Source organism: Centropristis striata, chromosome 9 (assembly GCF_030273125.1).
Source record: "Centropristis striata isolate RG_2023a ecotype Rhode Island chromosome 9, C.striata_1.0, whole genome shotgun sequence".
Lineage (NCBI taxonomy): Eukaryota > Metazoa > Chordata > Actinopteri > Perciformes > Serranidae > Centropristis > Centropristis striata.
The window spans coordinates 2,934,877-2,955,536 of NC_081525.1; the positions used below are offsets into that span (position 1 = coordinate 2,934,877).

Below are 20,660 nucleotides of genomic sequence, written 5' to 3' on the forward strand. Positions count from 1 at the left end.
AGAGGGAAATATTTCATTTTTATTCCTCCATATATTTATTTTTAAGTTTTTTTTCCAAATAAACAAACATAATGTCATATAAACACACACTTAAAAAAAGGATTTTAAAAAATCAAATAAATAGATAAAATACACTATACACTATATAAATAAAACAATAAAATAAAAAAATAAAGGAAATTATCAATTAATTAAACTGATAATATACTAAATATTAATATGATACTTTCGCTTGTAAGAAATCTGATATAATCAATGGATAAATTATGATTTATTAATCACCAGGCAGTAAATGAAGTCATTAAAATGAGCTCCACCTTCATCAGCTGCAACATTATAGTGAATGCATTAAAAAAAAATTGTTTTTTTTAATTATATAATATATTCTGCATCATGAGTACTTTCACTTTTGGTACATTAAATATATTTTTGCACTTTTTCCTGAAATAAGATGTTTTATGCAGAACTTTTGTTTGTAATAAAGTATTTTTGCAGGTTTTTCTTCCTTAACTATGAATAAAAAAATCTGAATACTTCTGTGTGTGTGTGTGTATGTGTGTGTGTGTGTGTGTGTGTGTTAGGAGTGGCAGCGGGGTGTTTATCTCTGAGGTGGTCAGAGGAGGCGCCGCTGAGCTGGACGGCCGTCTGATGCAGGGAGATCAGATCCTGTCTGTCAACGGAGACGACACCAGACACGCCTCCCAGGAGACCGTGGCCGCCATACTCAAGGTGACACACACACTCAAATATATATATGTATTCATATGTATATACAGCAGGGGTCTCAAACTCAAATTACCTGGGGGCCGCTGGAGGCAGTATCAAAATGACCAAAAAAAGACACAAAATTGTTTAAAAAAGACACAATATTACTAAAAAAGACACAAAATTATTTTAAAAAGACACACAATTATTAAAAGAAGACACAAAATTATTTAAAAAAGACACACAATTATTAAAAAAAGACAAAGTTATTAAAAAAGACACAAAATTATTAAAAAAGACACACAATTATTAAAGAATACACAATTATTAGAAAAGACACACAATTATTAAAAAACACACACAATTATTAAAAAAGACACAAAATTACTAAAAAAGACACAAAATTATTAAAAAAGACACACAATTATTAAAAAAGTGACTAAAGGGACCTTCCACACACAACACGGTAAAGTGCCATTTATATAAAACTCACATTAAACTTTAATATCAAGGTGGGGGCCACAAAATATTGTTACGAGGGCTTGAAACGGATGCTTGAAATCCTTGAAAATGCTTACATTTTAATGTTGTATTTTCAAGGTTTAAAAAGTGTTTGGATTTTGGATAAAGTGCTTGAAAATGCTTGAAATTCTTACTGTATTTCTTGTGCAATCCGACTATAGATAATCACATGTCCAATGACAAAAATAATAAATTGAATATTGAGATTAGCAAACTGTACTTTTGGTTGTTAAAAGTGTAAAACCATCGCTGTCGGTATGGTTGACTGAAATTAGCCCTTTTAGCATGTAAGTACTCATCTAAAACATGCAACTTACAACTGTTGTAAGGTCCTGGAAAAGCTTGAAAATGCACCTTGAAATTCCTTGAAAAGTGCTTGAATTTGACCACTGAAAACGTGTATGAACCTTGTATATAATGTATATTTGTACACATTGAAGCTCCATAACGCTGGTGTCCTGCAGTGTGCTCGGGGTCCGGTCCTGTTGGAGCTCGGACGACTCAAAGCTGCTTCCTGGATCTCATCCAGACGCAACTCACGGGGAAGCCAGGTTGGAATCCAATTTGGAAAACTGATCAATAATTAAATTAAAATTACCATATTCATATTTAGTAGTGGTTGAAGGAATTTGGAACTCTTTTCATAGAGGAGGCTAGCATTTCGTTTGTAGTGTACATTAAATGGACAGCATGTATATTCCAAAATGGCATTTATTCTAAATGAACAAAGTAAAGCAAACAAAACACACAATCTAGTGTGTGTGTCTGTGTGTCTGTGTGTCTGTGTGTGTGTGTGTGTGTGTGTGTGTGTGCATTCTTTCACCAGTTCATGTCCATGTTATTTAACCCTCTGAACCCAAACAAGCAGTTTCAGGATGTTTTTCTGCTTTTTTCACATTTTACTCTGTGTCCTTGTATTTCTCTGCAATATATAAAATCTCTAAAAAAAATCTGCAAGTCCTGCAGCTCTATGGAATCATCACAATCATGGCTAGAAGTGGGAACAACTCAAACATGTCTTTGTGCAGAATAACAGAGTTAGAATCGATCATTAAAAATAGTTTAATTTCTCTGATAAATATTTTTTTGAATTGGAATAAAACAGAATTTATATATAAACACATTTCTTTTTTGTTGGATAAAAAATATCGCCAAATATTCTACATATTGAGGTATTGTCATGTTTACAGCCTCTCCTGTCCTCTCCTCTCTGCTCTGTGTAAACAGATTTTCAGTGAAGAGTTGTCACGTGACCGTTGGTCTCAGCAGAATCAATCATGTCTTCAGTGTCTCTGAGGAGAATTTAATGTTTTAACAGGATCTGGTTCATTTTAAATGACACATGGAGAATAAAGAGATTCTGACACAAATATCAACATTTAACACAAATTTTAGTCACTTTTTATAACAGTTCAAAGACCGTTAGAAAGTTCAAATTCAAATGGTTTTTTTACGATAAACGTTATATTTTTGGTGATTTCTTATAGAAGAAAATACTTTTCATTCTACTTTGGGTTCAGAGAGTTAAAGAGCTGCTTGATGTTTTATATCAGTGTGTCAGAAAGAAAACATGACGTAAGAAACAGCCGTCTCTTTGTCTCAGATGAGTCATGTGAGCGGGAACAGCTCGGGTCTCGTGGCTCCGCCCCTCATGCACACCTCGACCTCATGTGACCCCGTGACCTCCGACCCCCCGCCACTCAACAACAACATGAAGTCCAGCAGTGACATCACTTCCTGCTCCAACAGCACAGGTAGAGGAAACATCTTCCTGCATGTTTTAGCTTTTTGTTTATGAGTTTGGTCGATTTTAAAGGTTAAAAATCAAAAAATGTAAAATGAATTCTTCCTTTACTGTTCATATGTGGAGGTATGAAGGGTTAGGTTTGTGTCTTAATTATGCAATAAAAAATAAATTTGAAAGTGAAACTAACAGCATTGCAATTACATTTTTTGTTTTGTTTGCAAATCTCTTTTTTTTTTTTTTTGCAAAACCAAAGTATTTTTTATTGCAAATCCAGATTTTTTTTATTTGAAGCTTTTTTTTGCAAATCCTAAAGTTGTTTGCAATTCCATTTTTCTTTATTTTTTCCAAAAGCTTGTTGTCAAAACTTTTCGATTAAAAAAAACAACAACTTTGGATTTCCAAAGAAGACTTTAAAATTAATGTAATTGCAGTCATAGTTTTGCTTTCAAATCTGTTATGTTCATTGCTTAATAAAGAGCTTAATAAAGTAACTCCATGGCTGCAGCTTTGTTAGTAATTAAAGGTGTTTTACTGCAGATTTGAGATTAACTAACAGATAATTATTTGTTTCTAAAATAATATAGGTTTAATGCTTTTTTGCAAATATAAACCTTTAATTTACTAAATGTATTAAGGTTTTAGAAGACTTTCAGACTATATTATGTTGTGATATATAATGAAGTAATATGTGATATTGATGGAAACACTTCTCACTGCTGAAATGTTACATTTTGTCTCTTTTCTGTGTGTTTGTGTGCAGGGGTAGAAACTGGCGTCCGTACAGTGGAGATCACACGGGTAAATAAATTAAAAGTAGTACATAAACAGTACACATACAACAAATAATGCATTGAATAAAAAATACTTAAATGTATGAAAAACAAGCATACAATAATAATTTTAAAAAACTGACGTTAAAGCCTGAAATAAGTTGTTTTGAGGATTTCAAATTTTAAAATATGAAGGTTTTTTCTCTTATATGGAGGGATTCATGATCTTGAGACATATAAGATAAAAATGTAATAAAAACTAATAATTATATTATTGTTGTTGTTATTATGGATAATTATTGATTGGTGCCAATTTCTTTACTTCCTTGTATGTGAAAACTTAAATGGCAATAAAAATGATTCTGGTATATTTTGTAAGATCTGTATTGTGGTGATATTATGGGCTGTATTAAAGTCCTCACCCTTACACGTCCTCCCTGTCTCCCCCCTCAGAGTGTCAGTGACTCCCTCGGAGTGAGTATAGCGGGGGGGAAGGGCAGCCCACTGGGTGACATCCCCATCTTCATCGCCATGATCCAGGCCAACGGGGTCGCCGCCAAGACGCACCGACTCAAGGTAGGCTGACAAGCGAGCTGGTTCTATTACACCAATGTTTATTTTTCATGTTTACACTGTGAATGCAGCCAGAAAGAGAAAGACAGAGAGAGGGAGAGGCTGGCCCGACTGACTGATATTTGACAGGATACAACACTACACACACACACACACACACACACACACACATACACACACTCCTGTATTGCCAACAGTGACTCACCCAGTCACAGTCACACCAACCTTCTCATACTATTACTGCAAATGTGCTTTTTATTTTTATTTTTATTTTTTACATAGATTACAAAGAGGGGATTTTCAGATTTAAACAATCTTTACGTATCAGAGAGGGAACATCCACTGACTGCAGCAAAACAGACTGTAATCATAACTTCTAAGAGACTATTACATCTTAGTATTTCAACTTTTACTTTAATGTGTAAGAAGGTTATTACAAAACGCTGTCAGTATTATATGACAGTTTAGATCACTTCCTGCTGTTTTTAACCAGTAAAATAAAAGTTGAACAGACTTTGAGGACAAGTCGGAGAAATATGAATCAAACAAGGAAACAAAGATGAGGGTGGAGGAGCTGCTCCCCGTCCTGGAATGTAGAAAAGCTTGATGACTCCTCCCTGTGTTGTGTAACGACCATAAAGTTGAACCTTTAATAAGACGCTCACAGGTGAGTCACAGTCAGACAGGCTTCGTCTCTGAGAGGTGAAATGGCGCAGAAAGGAGTTCAGCTGAACCGGGAGACCTTCTGTTGTTCCATCTGTCTGGATCTACTGAAGGATCCAGTGACTATTCCCTGTGGACACAGCTACTGCATGGACTGTATTAAAGGCCACTGGGATGGAGGGGATCAGAAACCCGTCTACAGCTGCCCTCAGTGCAGGAAGACTTTCAGACCGAGGCCCGTCCTGCTGAAGAGCACCATGTTAGCAGAATTAGTGGAGGAGCTGAAGAAGACTGGCCTCCAAGCTGCTCCTGCTGCCCACTGCTATGCAGGACCTGAAGATGTGGCCTGTGATTTCTGCAGCGGTAGAAAACTGAAAGCCTTCAAGTCCTGTCTGCAGTGTCTGGCCTCGTACTGTGAGGAACACCTCCAGCCTCATTATGAATCCCCTACATTTAAGAAACACAAGCTGGTGGAGCCCTCCAAGAAGCTGCAGGAGAACATCTGCTCTCGTCATGATGAGGTGATGAAGATGTTCTGTCTGACCGATCGGCAGTCTATCTGTTATCTCTGCTCTGTGGAGGAACATAAAGGCCACGACACGGTCTCAGCTGCAGCAGAAAGAAGCGAGAGGCAGAAAGAGCTTGAGGTGATTCGACTCAACATCCAGCAGAGAATCCAGGACAGAGAGAAAGATGTGAAGCTGCTTCAACAGGAGCTGGAGGCCATCAATCACTCTGCTGATAAAGCAGTGAAGGACAGTGAGAAGATGTTCACTGAGATGATCCGTCTCATGGAGAAAAGAAGCTCTGAGGTGAAGCAGCAGGTCAGATCCCAGCAGGAAACTGAAGTGACTGGAGTCAAAGAGGTGGAGGAGAAGCTGCAGCAGGAGATCAGAGAGCTGAAGAGGAAAGACGCTGAGCTGAAGAAGCTCTCACACACAGAGGACCACAACCAGTTTCTACACAGCTACCCCTCACTGTCAGCACTCAGCCCGTCTACATCCAGCATCCAGATCCGTCCTCGCTGCCGATTTGACCATGTGACAGCAGCCGTGTCACGAGTCAGAGACATACTGCAGGACGTCCTGAGAGACAAATGGACAGACGTCTCACTGACTGAAGTGGATGTTTCACTGCCGACAGCAGAACCAAAGACCAGAGCTGAGTTCTTACAGTATTCATGTGAAATCATTCTAGATCCAAATACAGCACACAGACTGCTGTTATTATCTGAGGGGAATAGGAAAGTAACATTAACGAGTCAGCAACAGTCATATTCTCATCATCCAGACAGATTCACTGCATGGCCTCAGGTCCTGAGTAGAGAGAGTCTGAATGGACGTTGTTACTGGGAGGTGGAGAGAAGAGGGAGAGGAGTTTATGTAGCAGTCTCATACAATGACATCAGAAGAGCAGAGGGGCCAGAGGACTCTTCGTTTGGATATAATAACAAATCTTGGGCGTTAAATTGCTACAAATGCGGTTATTCATTTTTGTACAACAAAGTCGAAACCCGCGTCTCAGGTCCTCGGTCCACCAGAGTTGGAGTGTACCTGGACCACAGTGCAGGTATTCTGTCCTTCTACAGTGTCTCTGAAAACATGACACTCCTCCACAGAGTTCAGACCACGTTCACTCAGCCACTTTATGCTGGAATTCGTCCTTATCATTTTGACGGACACTCTGCTGAGTTCTGTGAACTCAAATAAACAGAAGTGCTTTAAGGCAGGTGGTCTCAACCTTTTTCAGACCCCTGACAAGACAGAACATACTGAGGACCTCTCATGTGTCCTTGTGAATAATTTCACTTCTGTCGTCTTTACCACGTGAGACAAAAACACAAATGAACTGTATTATAATGATTTTAGACAATTGTTAAACACTTTGGCTGATTATTTTTTTGATTGGAACATTATTAATTATTAATCCATGTGAGCACATGCTTGTTTATGTGTGTGCGAGCACCTATTGTCTTTTTCAGATGCTTCATCACTTTAACATTAAAGTTGAGTTTTAATGTTTACAGTGTAAATGCAGCCAGAGAGAGAGAGAAAGAAAGAGGCAGTCCCGAGCTGACACTAATTGCAGAGTCACTGACTAATATTTGGCAGGATACCACTGAACACACACACACACACACACACACACACACACACACATTCCTACATTGCCAACAGTGGACTGTCACTCCATCCTGACCTCTCTTTTGGGTAATTTTGAAAAACAGAGTAGAAATTTTAATTTTAAGGTCTTTTCTCGTAATATTATTGCAAATGTGCTTCTTAATGTTTTTTGTTTCTATTTCTTTTAATAAGTTACCAAGAGGGGACTTTCAGATTTACACAATCTCTTACTATCAGAGAGGAGTTGTCCACTGATTGCAGACAAACAGACTGTAGATCATTAAATGTCTAGTTGTAATGGAGTATTACACCGTAGTATTTCTACTATAATTCCCATATGTCAAGAAGTTCTTATAAAACACTGTACGCTGTTTTTAACCAGTAAATTAAAAGTTGAACAGACTTTGAGGACGAGTCGGAGAGATATGAATCAAAAGAGGAAACAAAGATGAGAGTAGAGGAGCTGCTCCTCGTCCTGGAATGTAGAAAAACTTGATGACTCCTCCCTGTCTGACGTTTAGAGGTTTAATCTTGTAAAAATGGATGATTATTTGGTAAATATTTGAAAAATATGATTAATATTTCATAATTTATAGCAGTTTAAGAAAATCAACATTTTTGTCAATAAAGAGGTAAAAAAGTTCATTTTTTAGTTTTTTGTTTATATTTACTTTACAAATATTCATATATATATATATCAATGTATTTAGTTAATGTTTAATTAAATTAGACAGTTTAAGTTATTCCTAAATAGTCATATTCATTTATATCTACTGTTGCTGCAGTAAATCTTCACTTGTAATAGAGTATTACACTGTAGTATTTCAACTTTTACTTCCATATTTCAGAAAGTTATTATAAATCACTGTCAGTATCATATGACAGTTTAGATCACTTCCTGCTCTTTTTAACAAGTAAAATTAAGGTTGAACAGACTTTGATGACGAGTTGGAAAAATATGAATCAAACGAGGAAACAAAGATGAGAGTGGAGGAGCTGCTCCTTGTCCTGGAATGTAGAAAAGCTTGATAACTCCTCCTTGTGTTGTGTAACAACAATGAAGCTGAACACTTGATAAGACGCTCACAGGTGTGTCACAGTCGGACAGACTTCGTCTCTGAGAGGTGAAATGGCGCAGAAAGGAGTTCAGCTGGACCAGGAGACCATCAGTTGTTCGATCTGTCTGGATCTACTGAAGGATCCAGTGACTATTCCCTGTGGACACAGCTACTGCATGAACTGTATTAAAACCCACTTTGATGGAGAGGATCAGACACCCATCTACAGCTGCCCTCAGTGCAGGAAGGACTTCGCACTGAGGCCCGCCCTGCTGAAGAGCACCATGTTAGCAGGATTGGTGGAGCAGCTGAAGAAGACTGGCCTCCCAGCTGCTCCTGCTGCCCACTGCTATGCAGGACCTGAAGATGTGGCCTGTGATGTCTGCAGCGGGAGAAAACTGAAAGCCTTCAAGTCCTGTCTGCAGTGTCTGGCCTCGTACTGTGAGCAACACCTCCAGCCTCATTATGAATCGCCCACATTTAAGAAACACAAGCTGGTGGAGACCTCCGAGAAGTTGCAGGAGAACATCTGCTCTCGTCATGACGAGGTGATGAAGATGTTCTGCCTGACCGATCGGCAGTCTATCTGTTATCTCTGCTCTGTGGACGAACATAAAGGCCACAACACGGTCTCAGCTGATGAAGAAATTAGTAAGAGGCAGAAAGAGCTGGAGGTGAGTCGACTCAACATCCAGCAGAGAATCCAGGACAGAGAGAAAGATGTGAAGCTGCTTCAACAGGAGCTGGAGGCCATCAATCACTCTGCTGATAAAGCAGTGGAGGACAGTGAGAAGATGTTCACTGAGATGATCCGTCTCATGGAGAAAAGAAGCTCTGAGGTGAAGCAGCAGGTCAGATCCCAGCAGGAAACTGAAGTGAGTGGAGTCAAAGAGGTGGAGGAGAAGCTGCAGCAGGAGATCAGAGAGCTGAAGAGGAAAGACGCTGAGCTGAAGAAACTCTCACACACAGAGGACCACAACCAGTTTCTCCACAGCTACCCCTCACTGTCAGCACTCAGCCCGTCTACATCCAGCATCCAGATCCGTCCTCACCGCCGCTTTGACCACGTGACAGCAGCCGTGTCACGAGTCAGAGACAAACTGCAGAACGTTCTGAAAGACAAATGGACAGACGTCTCACTGACTGAAGTAGATGTTTTACTGCCAGCAGCAGAGCCAAAGACCAGAGCTGAGTTCTTACAATATTCAATTCAAATCACTCTGGATCCAAACACAGCACACAAATTGTTGTTTTTATCTAATGAGAACAGGAAAGTAACATTAACGAGTCCACGGTTTTATCCTGCTCACCCAGACAGATTCACTACACGGGTGCAGGTCCTGAGTAGAGAGAGTCTGACAGGACGTTGTTACTGGGAGGTGGAGAAGAAAGGAATAGGAGTTGGTGTAGCAGTTTCATACAAGAACATCAGCAGAGGAGATGGGCCAGAGGAATCTTTGTTTGGATTAAATAACAAATCTTGGGCATTAGAATGGAACAGTAAGGGTTTTTCATTTAGCTACAACAATGTCCAAACTGCTGTCTCAGGTCCTCAGTCCTCCAGAATCGGAGTGTACCTGGATCACAGTGCAGGTATTCTGTCCTTCTACAGCGTCTCTGAAACCATGACCCTCCTCCACAGGGTCCAGACCACATTCACTCAGCCGCTCTATGCTGGAGTTTATCCTTATGGTTTTAAGGGACACTTTGTTGTGTTCTGTAAACTCAAATAAACAGAAGTGCTTTAAGGCAGGTGGTCTTAACTTTATTCGGACCCCTGACAAGACAGAACATACTAAGGACCCCTCATGTGTCCCTGTGAATAATTTCACTTCTGTCGTCTTTACCATGTGGGAGAAAAACACAAATTAACCATATTATAATGATTTTAGACAATTGTTAAACACTTTGGCTGATTATTTTTTTGATTGGAACATTATCTATTAATTATTACTCCCTGTGAGCACATGCTTGTTTGTGTGTGTGCGAGCACCTATTGTCTTTTTCAGATGCTTCATCACTTTAACATTAAAGTTGAGTTTTAATGTTTACAGTGTGAATGCAGCCAGAGAGAGAGAGAAAGAAAGAGGCAGGCCCGAGCTGACACTAATTGCAGAGTCACTGACTAATATTTGGCAGGATACCACTGAACACACACACACACACACACACACACATTCCTACATTGCCAACAGTGGACTGTCACTCCACCCTGACCTCTCTTTTGGGTAATTTTGAAAAACAGAGTAGAACTTTTTATTTTAAGGTATTTTCTCATAATATTATTGCAAATGTGCTTCTTAATGTTTTTGTTTCTATTTCTTTTAATAAGTTGCCAAGAGGGGACTTTCAGATTTACACAATCTCTTCCTATCAGAGAGGAGTTGTCCACTGATTGCAGACAAACAGACTGTAGATCATTAAATGTCTAGTTGTAATGGAGTATTGCACCGTAGTATTTCTACTATAATTCCCATATGTCAGGAAGTTCTTATAAAACACTGTACGCTGTTTTTAACCAGTGAATTAAAAGTTGAACAGACTTTGAGGACGAGTCGGAGAGATATGAATCAAAAGAGGAAACAAAGATGAGAGTGGAGGAGCTGCTCCTCGTCCTGGAATGTAGAAAAGCTTGATGACTCCTCCCTGTCTGACGTTTAAAGGTTTAATCTTGTAAAAATGAATGATTATTTGGTAAATATTTGAAAAATATGATTAATATTTCAAAATTTATAGCAGTTTAAGAAAATCAACATTTTTGTCAATAGAGGTAAAAAAGTTCATTTTTTTGTTTTTTGTTTATATTTACTTTACAAATATTCATATATATATATCAATGTATTTAGTTAATGTTTAATTAAATTAGACAGTTTAAGTTATTCCTAAATAGTCATATTCATTTATATCTACTGTTGCTGCAGTAAATCTTCACTTGTAATAGAGTATTACACTGTAGTATTTCAACTTTTACTTCCATATGTCAGAAAGTTATTATAAATCACTGTCAGTATCATATGACAGTTTAGATCACTTCCTGCTCTTTTTAACAAGTAAAATTAAGGTTGAACAGACTTTGATGACGAGTTGGAAAAATATGAATCAAACGAGGAAACAAAGATGAGAGTGGAGGAGCTGCTCCTTGTCCTGGAATGTAGAAAAGCTTGATAACTCCTCCCTGTGTTGTGTAACAACAATGAAGCTGAACACTTGATAAGACGCTCACAGGTGTGTCACAGTCAGACAGACTTCGTCTCTGAGAGGTGAAATGGCGCAGAAAGGAGTTCAGCTGGACCAGGAGACCATCAGTTGTTCGATCTGTCTGGATCTACTGAAGGATCCGGTGACTATTCCCTGTGGACACAGCTACTGCATGGACTGTATTAAAACCCACTTTGATGGAGAGGATCAGAAACCCATCTACAGCTGCCCTCAGTGCAGGAAGGACTTTGCACTGAGGCCTGTCCTCCTGAAGAGCACCATGTTAGCAGAATTAGTGGAGGAGCTGAAGAAGACTGGCCTCCAAGCTGCACCTGCTGCCCACTGCTATGCAGGACCTGAAGATGTGGCGTGTGATTTCTGCAGCGGGAGAAAACTGAAAGCCTTCAAGTCCTGTCTGCAGTGTCTGGCCTCGTACTGTGAGGAACACCTCCAGCCTCATTATGAATCGCCTATATTTAAGAAACACAAGCTGGTGGAGCCCTCCAAGAAGCTGCAGGAGAACATCTGCTCTCGTCATGATGAGGTAATGAAGATGTTCTGCCGGACTGATCGGCAGTCTATCTGTTATCTCTGCTCTATGGAGGAACATAAAGCCCATGACACGGTCTCAGCTGCAGCAGAAAGGAGCGAGAGGCAGAAAGAGCTGGAGGTGAGTCGACTCAACATCCAGCAGAGAATCCAGGGCAGAGAGAAAGATGTGAAGCTGCTTCAACAGGAGCTGGAGGCCATTAATCACTCTGCTGATAAAGCAGTGGAGGACAGTGAGAAGATGTTCACTGAGATGATCCGTCTCATGGAGAAAAGAAACTCTGAGGTGAAGCAGCAGGTCAGATCCCAGCAGGAATCTGAAGTGAGAGGAGTCAAAGAGGTGGAGGAGAAGCTGCAGCAGGAGATCAGAGAGCTGAAGAGGAAAGACGCTGAGCTGAAGAAACTCTCACACACAGAGGACCACAACCAGTTTCTACACAGCTACCCCTCACTGTCAGCACTCAACACATCTACATCCAGCATCCAGATCCGTCCTCGCCGCCGATTTGACCACGTCACAGCAGTTGTGTCTCGAGTCAGAGACAAACTGCAGGACGTCCTGAGAGACAAATGGACAGACGTCTCACTGACTGAAGTGGATGTTTTACTTCCTACAGCAGAGCCAAAGACCAGAGCTGAGTTCTTACAGTATTCATGTGAAATCACTCTGGATCCAAACACAGCACACAAACAGCTTTTAATATCTAAAGAAAACAGGAAAGTAACATTCACGAGTCAGCAACCGACTTATTCTCATCATCCAGACAGATTCACTGGTTATAAGCAGGTCCTGAGTAGAGAGAGTCTGACAGGACGTTGTTACTGGGAGGTGGAGAGGAACAGGAGAGGAGTGTTTATAGCAGTGTCATACAAGAACATCAGCAGAGTAGGGAGATCAGAGGACTGTAGGTTTGGATCTAATAACAAATCTTGGTCATTAGATTGTTCCACTGAGGGTTATACATTTTGGTTCAACAAAGTCCAAACTGCTGTCTCTGGTCCTCAGTCCTCCAGAATCGGAGTGTACCTGGATCACAGCGCAGGTATTCTGTCCTTCTACAGCATCTCTGAAACCATGACCCTCCTCCACAGAGTCCAGACCACATTCACTCAGCCGCTTTATGCTGGAGTTCGTCCCTATGGTACTCACAGACCCTCTGCTGAGTTCTGTGAACTCAAATAATCAGAAGTGCTTTAAGGCAGATGGTCTCTACCTTTTTCAGACCCCTGACAAGACAGAACATACTGAGGACCTCTCGTGTCCCTGTGAATAATTTCACTTCTGTCGTCTTTAGTATGTGAGACAAAAACACAAATGAACTGTATTATATTTAGTTTTAGACAATTATTAAACACTTTGGCAGATTCTTTTTTTGATTGGAATATTATCTATTAATTATTACTCCCTGTGAGCACATGCTTGTTTATGTGCACCTATTGTCTTTTTCAGATGCTTCATCACTTTAACATTAAAGTTGAGTTTTAATTTTTACAGTGTGAATGCAGCCAGAGAGAGAGAGAAAGAAAGAGGCAAGACCGAGCTGACACTAATTGCAGAGTCACTGACTAATATTTGGCAGGCTACCACTGAACACACACACACACACACACACACACACACACACACACACACACACACACACACACATTCTTTTATTGCCATTAGTGGACTGTCACTCCACCCTGACCTCTCTTTTGGGTAATTTTGAAAAACAGAGTATACATTTTCATTTTAATGTATTTTCTCATAATATTATTGCAATTGTGCTACTTAATGTTTTTGTTTCTATTTCTTTTAATAAGTTACCAAGAGGGGACTTTCAGATTTACACAATCTCTTCCTATCAGAGAGGAGTTGTCCACTGATTGCAGACAAACAGACTGTAGATCATTAAATGTCTAGTTGTAATGGAGTATTGCACCGTAGTATTTCTACTATAATTCCTATATGTCAGGAAGTTCTTATAAAACACTGTAAGCTGTTTTTAACCAGTAAATTAAAAGTTGAACAGACTTTGAGGACGAGTCAGAGAGATATGAATCAAAAGAGGAAACAAAGATGAGAGTGGAGGAGCTGCTCCCTGTCCTGGAATGTAGAAACGCTTGATGAATCCTCCCTGTCTGACATTTAAAGGTTTAATCTTGTAAAAATGAATGATTATTTGGTATATATTTGAAAAATATGATTAATATTTCATAATTTATAGCAGTTTAAGAAAATCAACATTTTTGTCAATAAAGAGGTAAAAAAAGTTTATTTTTTTGTTTTTTGTTTATATTTACTTTACAAATATTCATATATATATATATATATATATATTTCAATGTATTTAGTTACTGTTTAATTAAATTAGACAGTTTAAGTTATTCCTAAATAGTCATATTCATTTATATCTACTGTTGCTGCAGTAAATCTTCACTTGTAATCGAGTATTACACCGTAGTATTTCAACTTTTACTTCCATATGTCAGAAAGTTATTATAAATCACTGTCAGTATCATATGACAGTTTAGATCACTTCCTAATGTTTTTAACAAGTACAACTAAGGTTGAACAGACTTTGAGGATGAGTCGGAGTGATATGAATCAAACAAGTAAACACAGATGGGGGTGGAGGAGCTGCTCCCCGTCTGGAATGTAGAAAAGCTTGATGACTCCTCCCTGTGTTGTGTAACAACAATGAAGCTGAACACTTGATAAGACGCTCACAGGTGAGTCACAGTCAGACAGGCTTCGTCTCTGAGAGGTGAAATGGCGCAGAAAGGAGTTCAGCTGAACCGGGAGACCATCTGTTGTTCGATCTGTCTGGATCTACTGAAGGATCCGGTAACTATTCCCTGTGGACACAGCTACTGCATGGACTGTATTAAAACCCACTTTGATGGAGAGGATCAGACACCCATCTACAGCTGCCCTCAGTGCAGGAAGGACTTCGCATTGAGGCCCGCCCTGCTGAAGAGCACCATGTTAGCAGGATTGGTGGAGCAGCTGAAGAAGACTGGCCTCCAAGCTGCTCCTCCTGCCCACTGCTATGCAGGACCTGAAGATGTGGCCTGTGATGTCTGCAGCGGGAGAAAACTGAAAGCCTTCAAGTCCTGTCTGCAGTGTCTGGCCTCGTACTGTGAGCAACACCTCCAGCCTCATTATGAATCGCCCACATTTAAGAAACACAAGCTGGTGGAGACCTCCGAGAAGTTGCAGGAGAACATCTGCTCTCGTCATGACGAGGTGATGAAGATGTTCTGCCTGACCGATCGGCAGTCTATCTGTTATCTCTGCTCTGTGGACGAACATAAAGGCCACAACACGGTCTCAGCTGATGAAGAAATTAGTAAGAGGCAGAAAGAGCTGGAGGTGAGTCGACTCAACATCCAGCAGAGAATCCAGGACAGAGAGAAAGATGTGAAGCTGCTTCAACAGGAGCTGGAGGCCATCAATCACTCTGCTGATAAAGCAGTGGAGGACAGTGAGAAGATGTTCACTCAGATGATCCGTCTCATGGAGAAAAGAAGCTCTGAGGTGAAGCAGCAGGTCAGATCCCAGCAGGAAACTGAAGTGAGTGGAGTCAAAGAGGTGGAGGAGAAGCTGCAGCAGGAGATCAGAGAGCTGAAGAGGAAAGACGCTGAGCTGAAGAAACTCTCACACACAGAGGACCACAACCAGTTTCTCCACAGCTACCCCTCACTGTCAGCACTCAGCCCGTCTACATCCAGCATCCAGATCCGTCCTCACCGCCGCTTTGACCACGTGACAGCAGCCGTGTCACGAGTCAGAGACAAACTGCAGAACGTTCTGAAAGACAAATGGACAGACGTCTCACTGACTGAAGTAGATGTTTTACTGCCAGCAGCAGAGCCAAAGACCAGAGCTGAGTTCTTACAATATTCAATTCAAATCACTCTGGATCCAAACACAGCACACAAATTGTTGTTTTTATCTAATGAGAACAGGAAAGTAACATTAACGAGTCCACGGTTTTATCCTGCTCATCCAGACAGATTCACTACACGGGTGCAGGTCCTGAGTAGAGAGAGTCTGACAGGACGTTGTTACTGGGAGGTGGAGAAGAAAGGAATAGGAGTTGGTGTAGCAGTTTCATACAAGAACATCAGCAGAGGAGATGGTCCAGAGGAATCTTTGTTTGGATTAAATAACAAATCTTGGGCATTAGAATGGAACAGTAAGGGTTTTTCATTTAGCTACAACAATGGCCAAACTGCTGTCTCAGGTCCTCAGTCCTCCAGAGTCGGAGTGTACCTGGATCACAGTGCAGGTATTCTGTCCTTCTACAGCGTCTCTGAAACCATGACCCTCCTCCACAGGGTCCAGACCACATTCACTCAGCCGCTCTATGCTGGAGTTTATCCTTATGGTTTTAAGGGACACTTTGTTGTGTTCTGTAAACTCAAATAAACAGAAGTGCTTTAAGGCAGGTGGTCTTAACTTTATTCAGACCCCTCACAAGACAGAACATACTGAGGGCCCCTCATGTGTCCCTGTGAATAATTTCACTTCTGTCGTCTTTACCATGTGGGAGAAAAACACAAATTAACCATATTATAATGATTTTAGACAATTGTTAAACACTTTGGCTGATTATTTTTTTGATTGGAACATTATCTATTAATTATTACTCCCTGTGAGCACATGCTTGTTTGTGTGTGTGCGAGCACCTATTGTCTTTTTCAGATGCTTCATCACTTTAACATTAAAGTTGAGTTTTAATGTTTACAGTGTGAATGCAGCCAGAGAGAGAGAGAAAGAAAGAGGCAGGCCCGAGCTGACACTAATTGCAGAGTCACTGACTAATATTTGGCAGGATACCACTGAACACACACACACACACACACACACACACACACACACACACATTCCTACATTGCCAACAGTGGACTGTCACTCCATCCTGACCTCTCTTTTTGGGTAATTTTGAAAAACAGAGTAGAAATTTTCATTTTATGGTATTTTCTCATAATATTATTGCAAATGTGCTTCTTAATGTTTTTTGTTTCTATTTCTTTTAATAAGTTACCAAGAGGGGACTTTCAGATTTACACAATCTCTTCCTATCAGAGAGGAGTTGTCCACTGATTGCAGACAAACAGACTGTAGATCATTAAATGTCTAGTTGTAATGGAGTATTGCACCGTAGTATTTCTACTATAATTCCCATATGTCAGGAAGTTCTTATAAAACACTGTACGCTGTTTTTAACCAGTAAATTAAAAGTTGAACAGACTTCGAGGACGAGTCAGAGAGATATGAATCAAAAGAGGAAACAAAGATGAGAGTGGAGGAGCTGCTCCTCGTCCTGGAATGTAGAAAAGCTTCATGACTCCTCCCTGTCTGACATTTAAAGGTTTAATCTTGTGAAAATGAATGATTATTTGGTAAATATTTGAAAAATATGATTAATATTTCATAATTTATAGCAGTTTAAGAAAATCAACATTTTTGTCAATAAAGAGGTAAAAAAGTTCATTTTTTTGTTTTTTGTTTATATTTACTTTACAAATATTCATATATATATATATATTTCAATGTATTTAGTTAATGTTTAATTGAATTAGACAGTTTAAGTTATTCCTAAATAGTCATATTCATTTATATCTACTGTTGCTGCAGTAAATCTTCACTTGTAATGGAGTATTACACCGTAGTATTTCAACTTTTACTTCCATATGTCAGAAAGTTATTATAAATCACTGTCAGTATCATATGACAGTTTAGATCACTTCCTGCTGTTTTTAACAAGTAAAACTAAGGTTGAACAGACTTTGAGGACGAGTCGGAGAGATATGAATCAAAAGAGTAAACACAGATGGGGGTGGAGGAGCTGCTCCCCGTCTGGAATGTAGAAAAGCTTGATGACTCCTCCCTGTGTTGTGTAACAACAATGAAGCTGAGCCTTTAATAAGATGCTCACAGGTGTGTCACAGTCAGACAGCCTTCCTCTCTGAGAGGTGAAATGGCGCAGAAAGGAGTTCAGCTGGACCAGGAGACCATCTGTTGTTCGATCTGTCTGGATCTACTGAAGGATCCAGTGACTATTCCCTGTGGACACAGCTACTGCATGGACTGTATTAAAACCCACTTTGATGGAGAGGATCAGAAACCCATCTACAGCTGCCCTCAGTGCAGGAAGGACTTTGCATTGAGGCCCGTCCTGCTGAAGAGCACCATGTTAGCAGAATTAGTGGAGCAACTGAAAAAGACTCGCCTCCAAGCTGCTCCTGCTGCTCACTGCTATGCAGGACCTGAAGATGTGGCCTGTGATGTCTGCAGCGGGAGAAAACTGAAAGCCTTCAAGTCCTGTCTGCAGTGTCTGGCCTCGTACTGTGAGCAACACCTCCAGCCTCATTATGAATCGCCTACATTTAAAAAACACAAGCTGGTGGAGCCCTCCAAGAAGCTGCAGGAGAACATCTGCTCTCGTCATGGTGAGGTGATGAAGATTTTCTGCCGGACCGATCGGCAGTCTATCTGTTATCTCTGCTCTGTGGAGGAACATAAAGGCCACGACACGGTCTCAGCTGCAGCAGAAAGGAGCGAGAGGCAGAAAGAGCTGGAGGTGAGTCAACTCAACATCCAGCAGAGAATCCAGGACAGAGAGAAAGATATGAAGCTGCTTCAACAGGAGCTGGAGGCCATCAATCACTCTGCTGATAAAGCAGTGGAGGACAGTGAGAAGATGTTCACTGAGCTGATCCGTCTCATGCAGAAAAGAAGCTCTGAGGTGAAGCAGCAGGTCAGATCCCAGCAGGAAACTGAAGTGAGAGGAGTCAAAGAGGTGGAGGAGAAGCTGCAGCAGGAGATCAGAGAGCTGAAGAGGAAAGACGCTGAGCTGACGAAGATCTCAAACACAGAGGATCACAACCAGTTTCTCCACAGCTACCCCTCACTGTCAGCACTCAGCCCGTCTACATCCAGCATCCAGATCCGTCCTCGCCGCCGCTTTGACCACGTGACAGCGAACATGTCACGAGTAAGAGACATACTGCAGGATGTTCTGAGAGACACATGGACAGACGTCTCACTGACTGAAGTGGATGTTTTACTGCCGGCAGCAGAGCCAAAGACCAGAGCTGAGTTCTTACAGTATTCACGTGAAATTGCTCTGGATCCAAACACAGCACATAGACAGCTGTTGTTATCTGAGGTGAACAGGAAGGTAACATATACGGGTCAGCAACAGTCTTATTCTGATCATCCAGACAGATTCACTGGATGTTTCCAGGTCCTGAGTAGAGAGAGTCTGACTGGACGTTGTTACTGGGAGGTGGAGTGGAGCGAGGGAGGAGTTTATGTAGCAGTCTCCTACAAGAACATCAGCAGAGCAGGGGGGTCAGGTGACTGTTTGTTTGGATCTAACAACAAATCTTGGGCGTTGCATTGCTACAAATGCGATTATACATTTGTGTACAACAAAGTCCAAACTGCCATCTCAGGTCCTCTGTCCTCCAGAGTTGGAGTGTACCTGGATCACAGTGCAGGTATTCTGTCCTTCTACAGCGTCTCTGAAACCATGACCCTCCTCCACAGACTCCAGACCACATTCACTCAGCCGCTCTATGCTGGAGTTTGTCTTTATTTTTCAGGAGACTCTGTTGAGTTCTGTTAACTCAAATAAACAGAAGTGCTTTAAGGCAGGAGGTCTCAACTTTATTCAGACCCCTGACAAGACAGAACATACTGAGGACCCCTCATGTGTCCCTGTGAATAACTTAACTTCTTTCGTCTTTACTATGAAAAGAAAAACACAAATTAATTGTATTATAACGATTTCAGACATGTTGGGATCTTGTTGTGAACTTTGGCTCATTTGTGTAGTTGAACTGATGTGGATTAAAATACAGCAGCATTTCTATTCATCTACATTTTGGTTCTCTGGCAAGGAAAACAGTCTGAAATCTCTCCCACAATGCCTGCCGTCTATGACTCCTACGGATGTATGATCACTTCTTTGGTCAGGAGACCTCTGACACCAGCCCCTCTTATCTCTTATCTCTCTCTTTCTCCACTGGCCTCAGGAGGGGACACATTGCCCTATGTCCTCCCTCGTTCCTCACCTCCTACATCAGGTTTGAGGCCTCCTGCAAATATCTCCTTCAAGAAACAAGGAATCCTGCAACCTACTCTCGGGACTGCTCTGTGCACTAAAAGTTGGATTAGTTAACTTTGTTCAACCAGAGAAAACTGCTTCAACAAACAAAAGCGAGCAAAGCTTAATTATCAAGACAGCAAATTATTTAAATCCAGCCTGCAACCAAATCAGCAAAGAACTGCTTGATTCCAGCCTGCGACCAAACTTTGTAACGCCTTCTTCACCAAAAGGATTTCTGCTTCCCCTTTCCATGGATGGACTGTGGTAATGCACTGGGCTTTAGTGAAGACAATCAGCAAGGACTAAGCACAAATTATTGACCTGTATTCAATGATTTGGTTAATGTGTGTTATTTTCTGTATTTTTGGTGTAATATTTGTGTAGCCATATCACCTGAAGATTTATGTTAATCTTGCTTTACACAGACATTACGTTTTACATGCGGACTAATTCTACCAACTTACTTGATTTGCTCACACACTAATTCACACGTAATATACTTTAAATTGGCTTTTAACAGACATTCAGTTTTGTAGAAGCTTACATAGCAGCATATGGTCCATTGTCCTCTAAGGAATGGCCATTTCTCCCCCAACAACCATCTTTATGGCTTTATAACCTTTGTTTTAAGCGTGTTGTTTGGCCAT

At 40.6% G+C, this 20,660-nt stretch overlaps 4 protein-coding genes and 1 pseudogene across 4 annotated transcripts in view; all 5 read left to right on the forward strand.

Annotated features, from left to right (window-relative positions):
- The window catches only part of patj (PATJ crumbs cell polarity complex component), a 211,853-nt gene that overhangs the window by 181,609 nt on the left and 9,584 nt on the right, over positions 1–20,660 (forward strand). Inside the window, 5 exon segments of the mRNA XM_059341129.1 lie at positions 582–729; positions 1,692–1,778; positions 2,831–2,981; positions 3,735–3,772; positions 4,198–4,320. Of these exon segments, the coding sequence (XP_059197112.1) occupies positions 582–729; positions 1,692–1,778; positions 2,831–2,981; positions 3,735–3,772; positions 4,198–4,320 (547 nt within the window).
- On the forward strand, positions 4,365–7,577 carry LOC131977708 (tripartite motif-containing protein 16-like). Its single transcript, XM_059341132.1, has one exon. It carries the CDS (start codon positions 5,025–5,027, stop codon positions 6,687–6,689), a length of 1,665 nt encoding a protein of 554 aa, XP_059197115.1. The 5' UTR covers positions 4,365–5,024; the 3' UTR covers positions 6,690–7,577.
- Positions 8,233–10,314, forward strand: LOC131977715 (tripartite motif-containing protein 16-like; annotated as a pseudogene).
- Positions 11,070–13,476, forward strand: LOC131977710 (tripartite motif-containing protein 16-like). Its single transcript, XM_059341134.1, has one exon. It carries the CDS (start codon positions 11,427–11,429, stop codon positions 13,089–13,091), a length of 1,665 nt encoding a protein of 554 aa, XP_059197117.1. The 5' UTR covers positions 11,070–11,426; the 3' UTR covers positions 13,092–13,476.
- LOC131977713 (tripartite motif-containing protein 16-like) lies at positions 17,504–19,920 on the forward strand. The gene has a single exon (XM_059341138.1). The coding sequence runs from the start codon at positions 17,878–17,880 to the stop codon at positions 19,528–19,530; it is 1,653 nt and encodes a 550-aa protein (XP_059197121.1). The 5' UTR covers positions 17,504–17,877; the 3' UTR covers positions 19,531–19,920.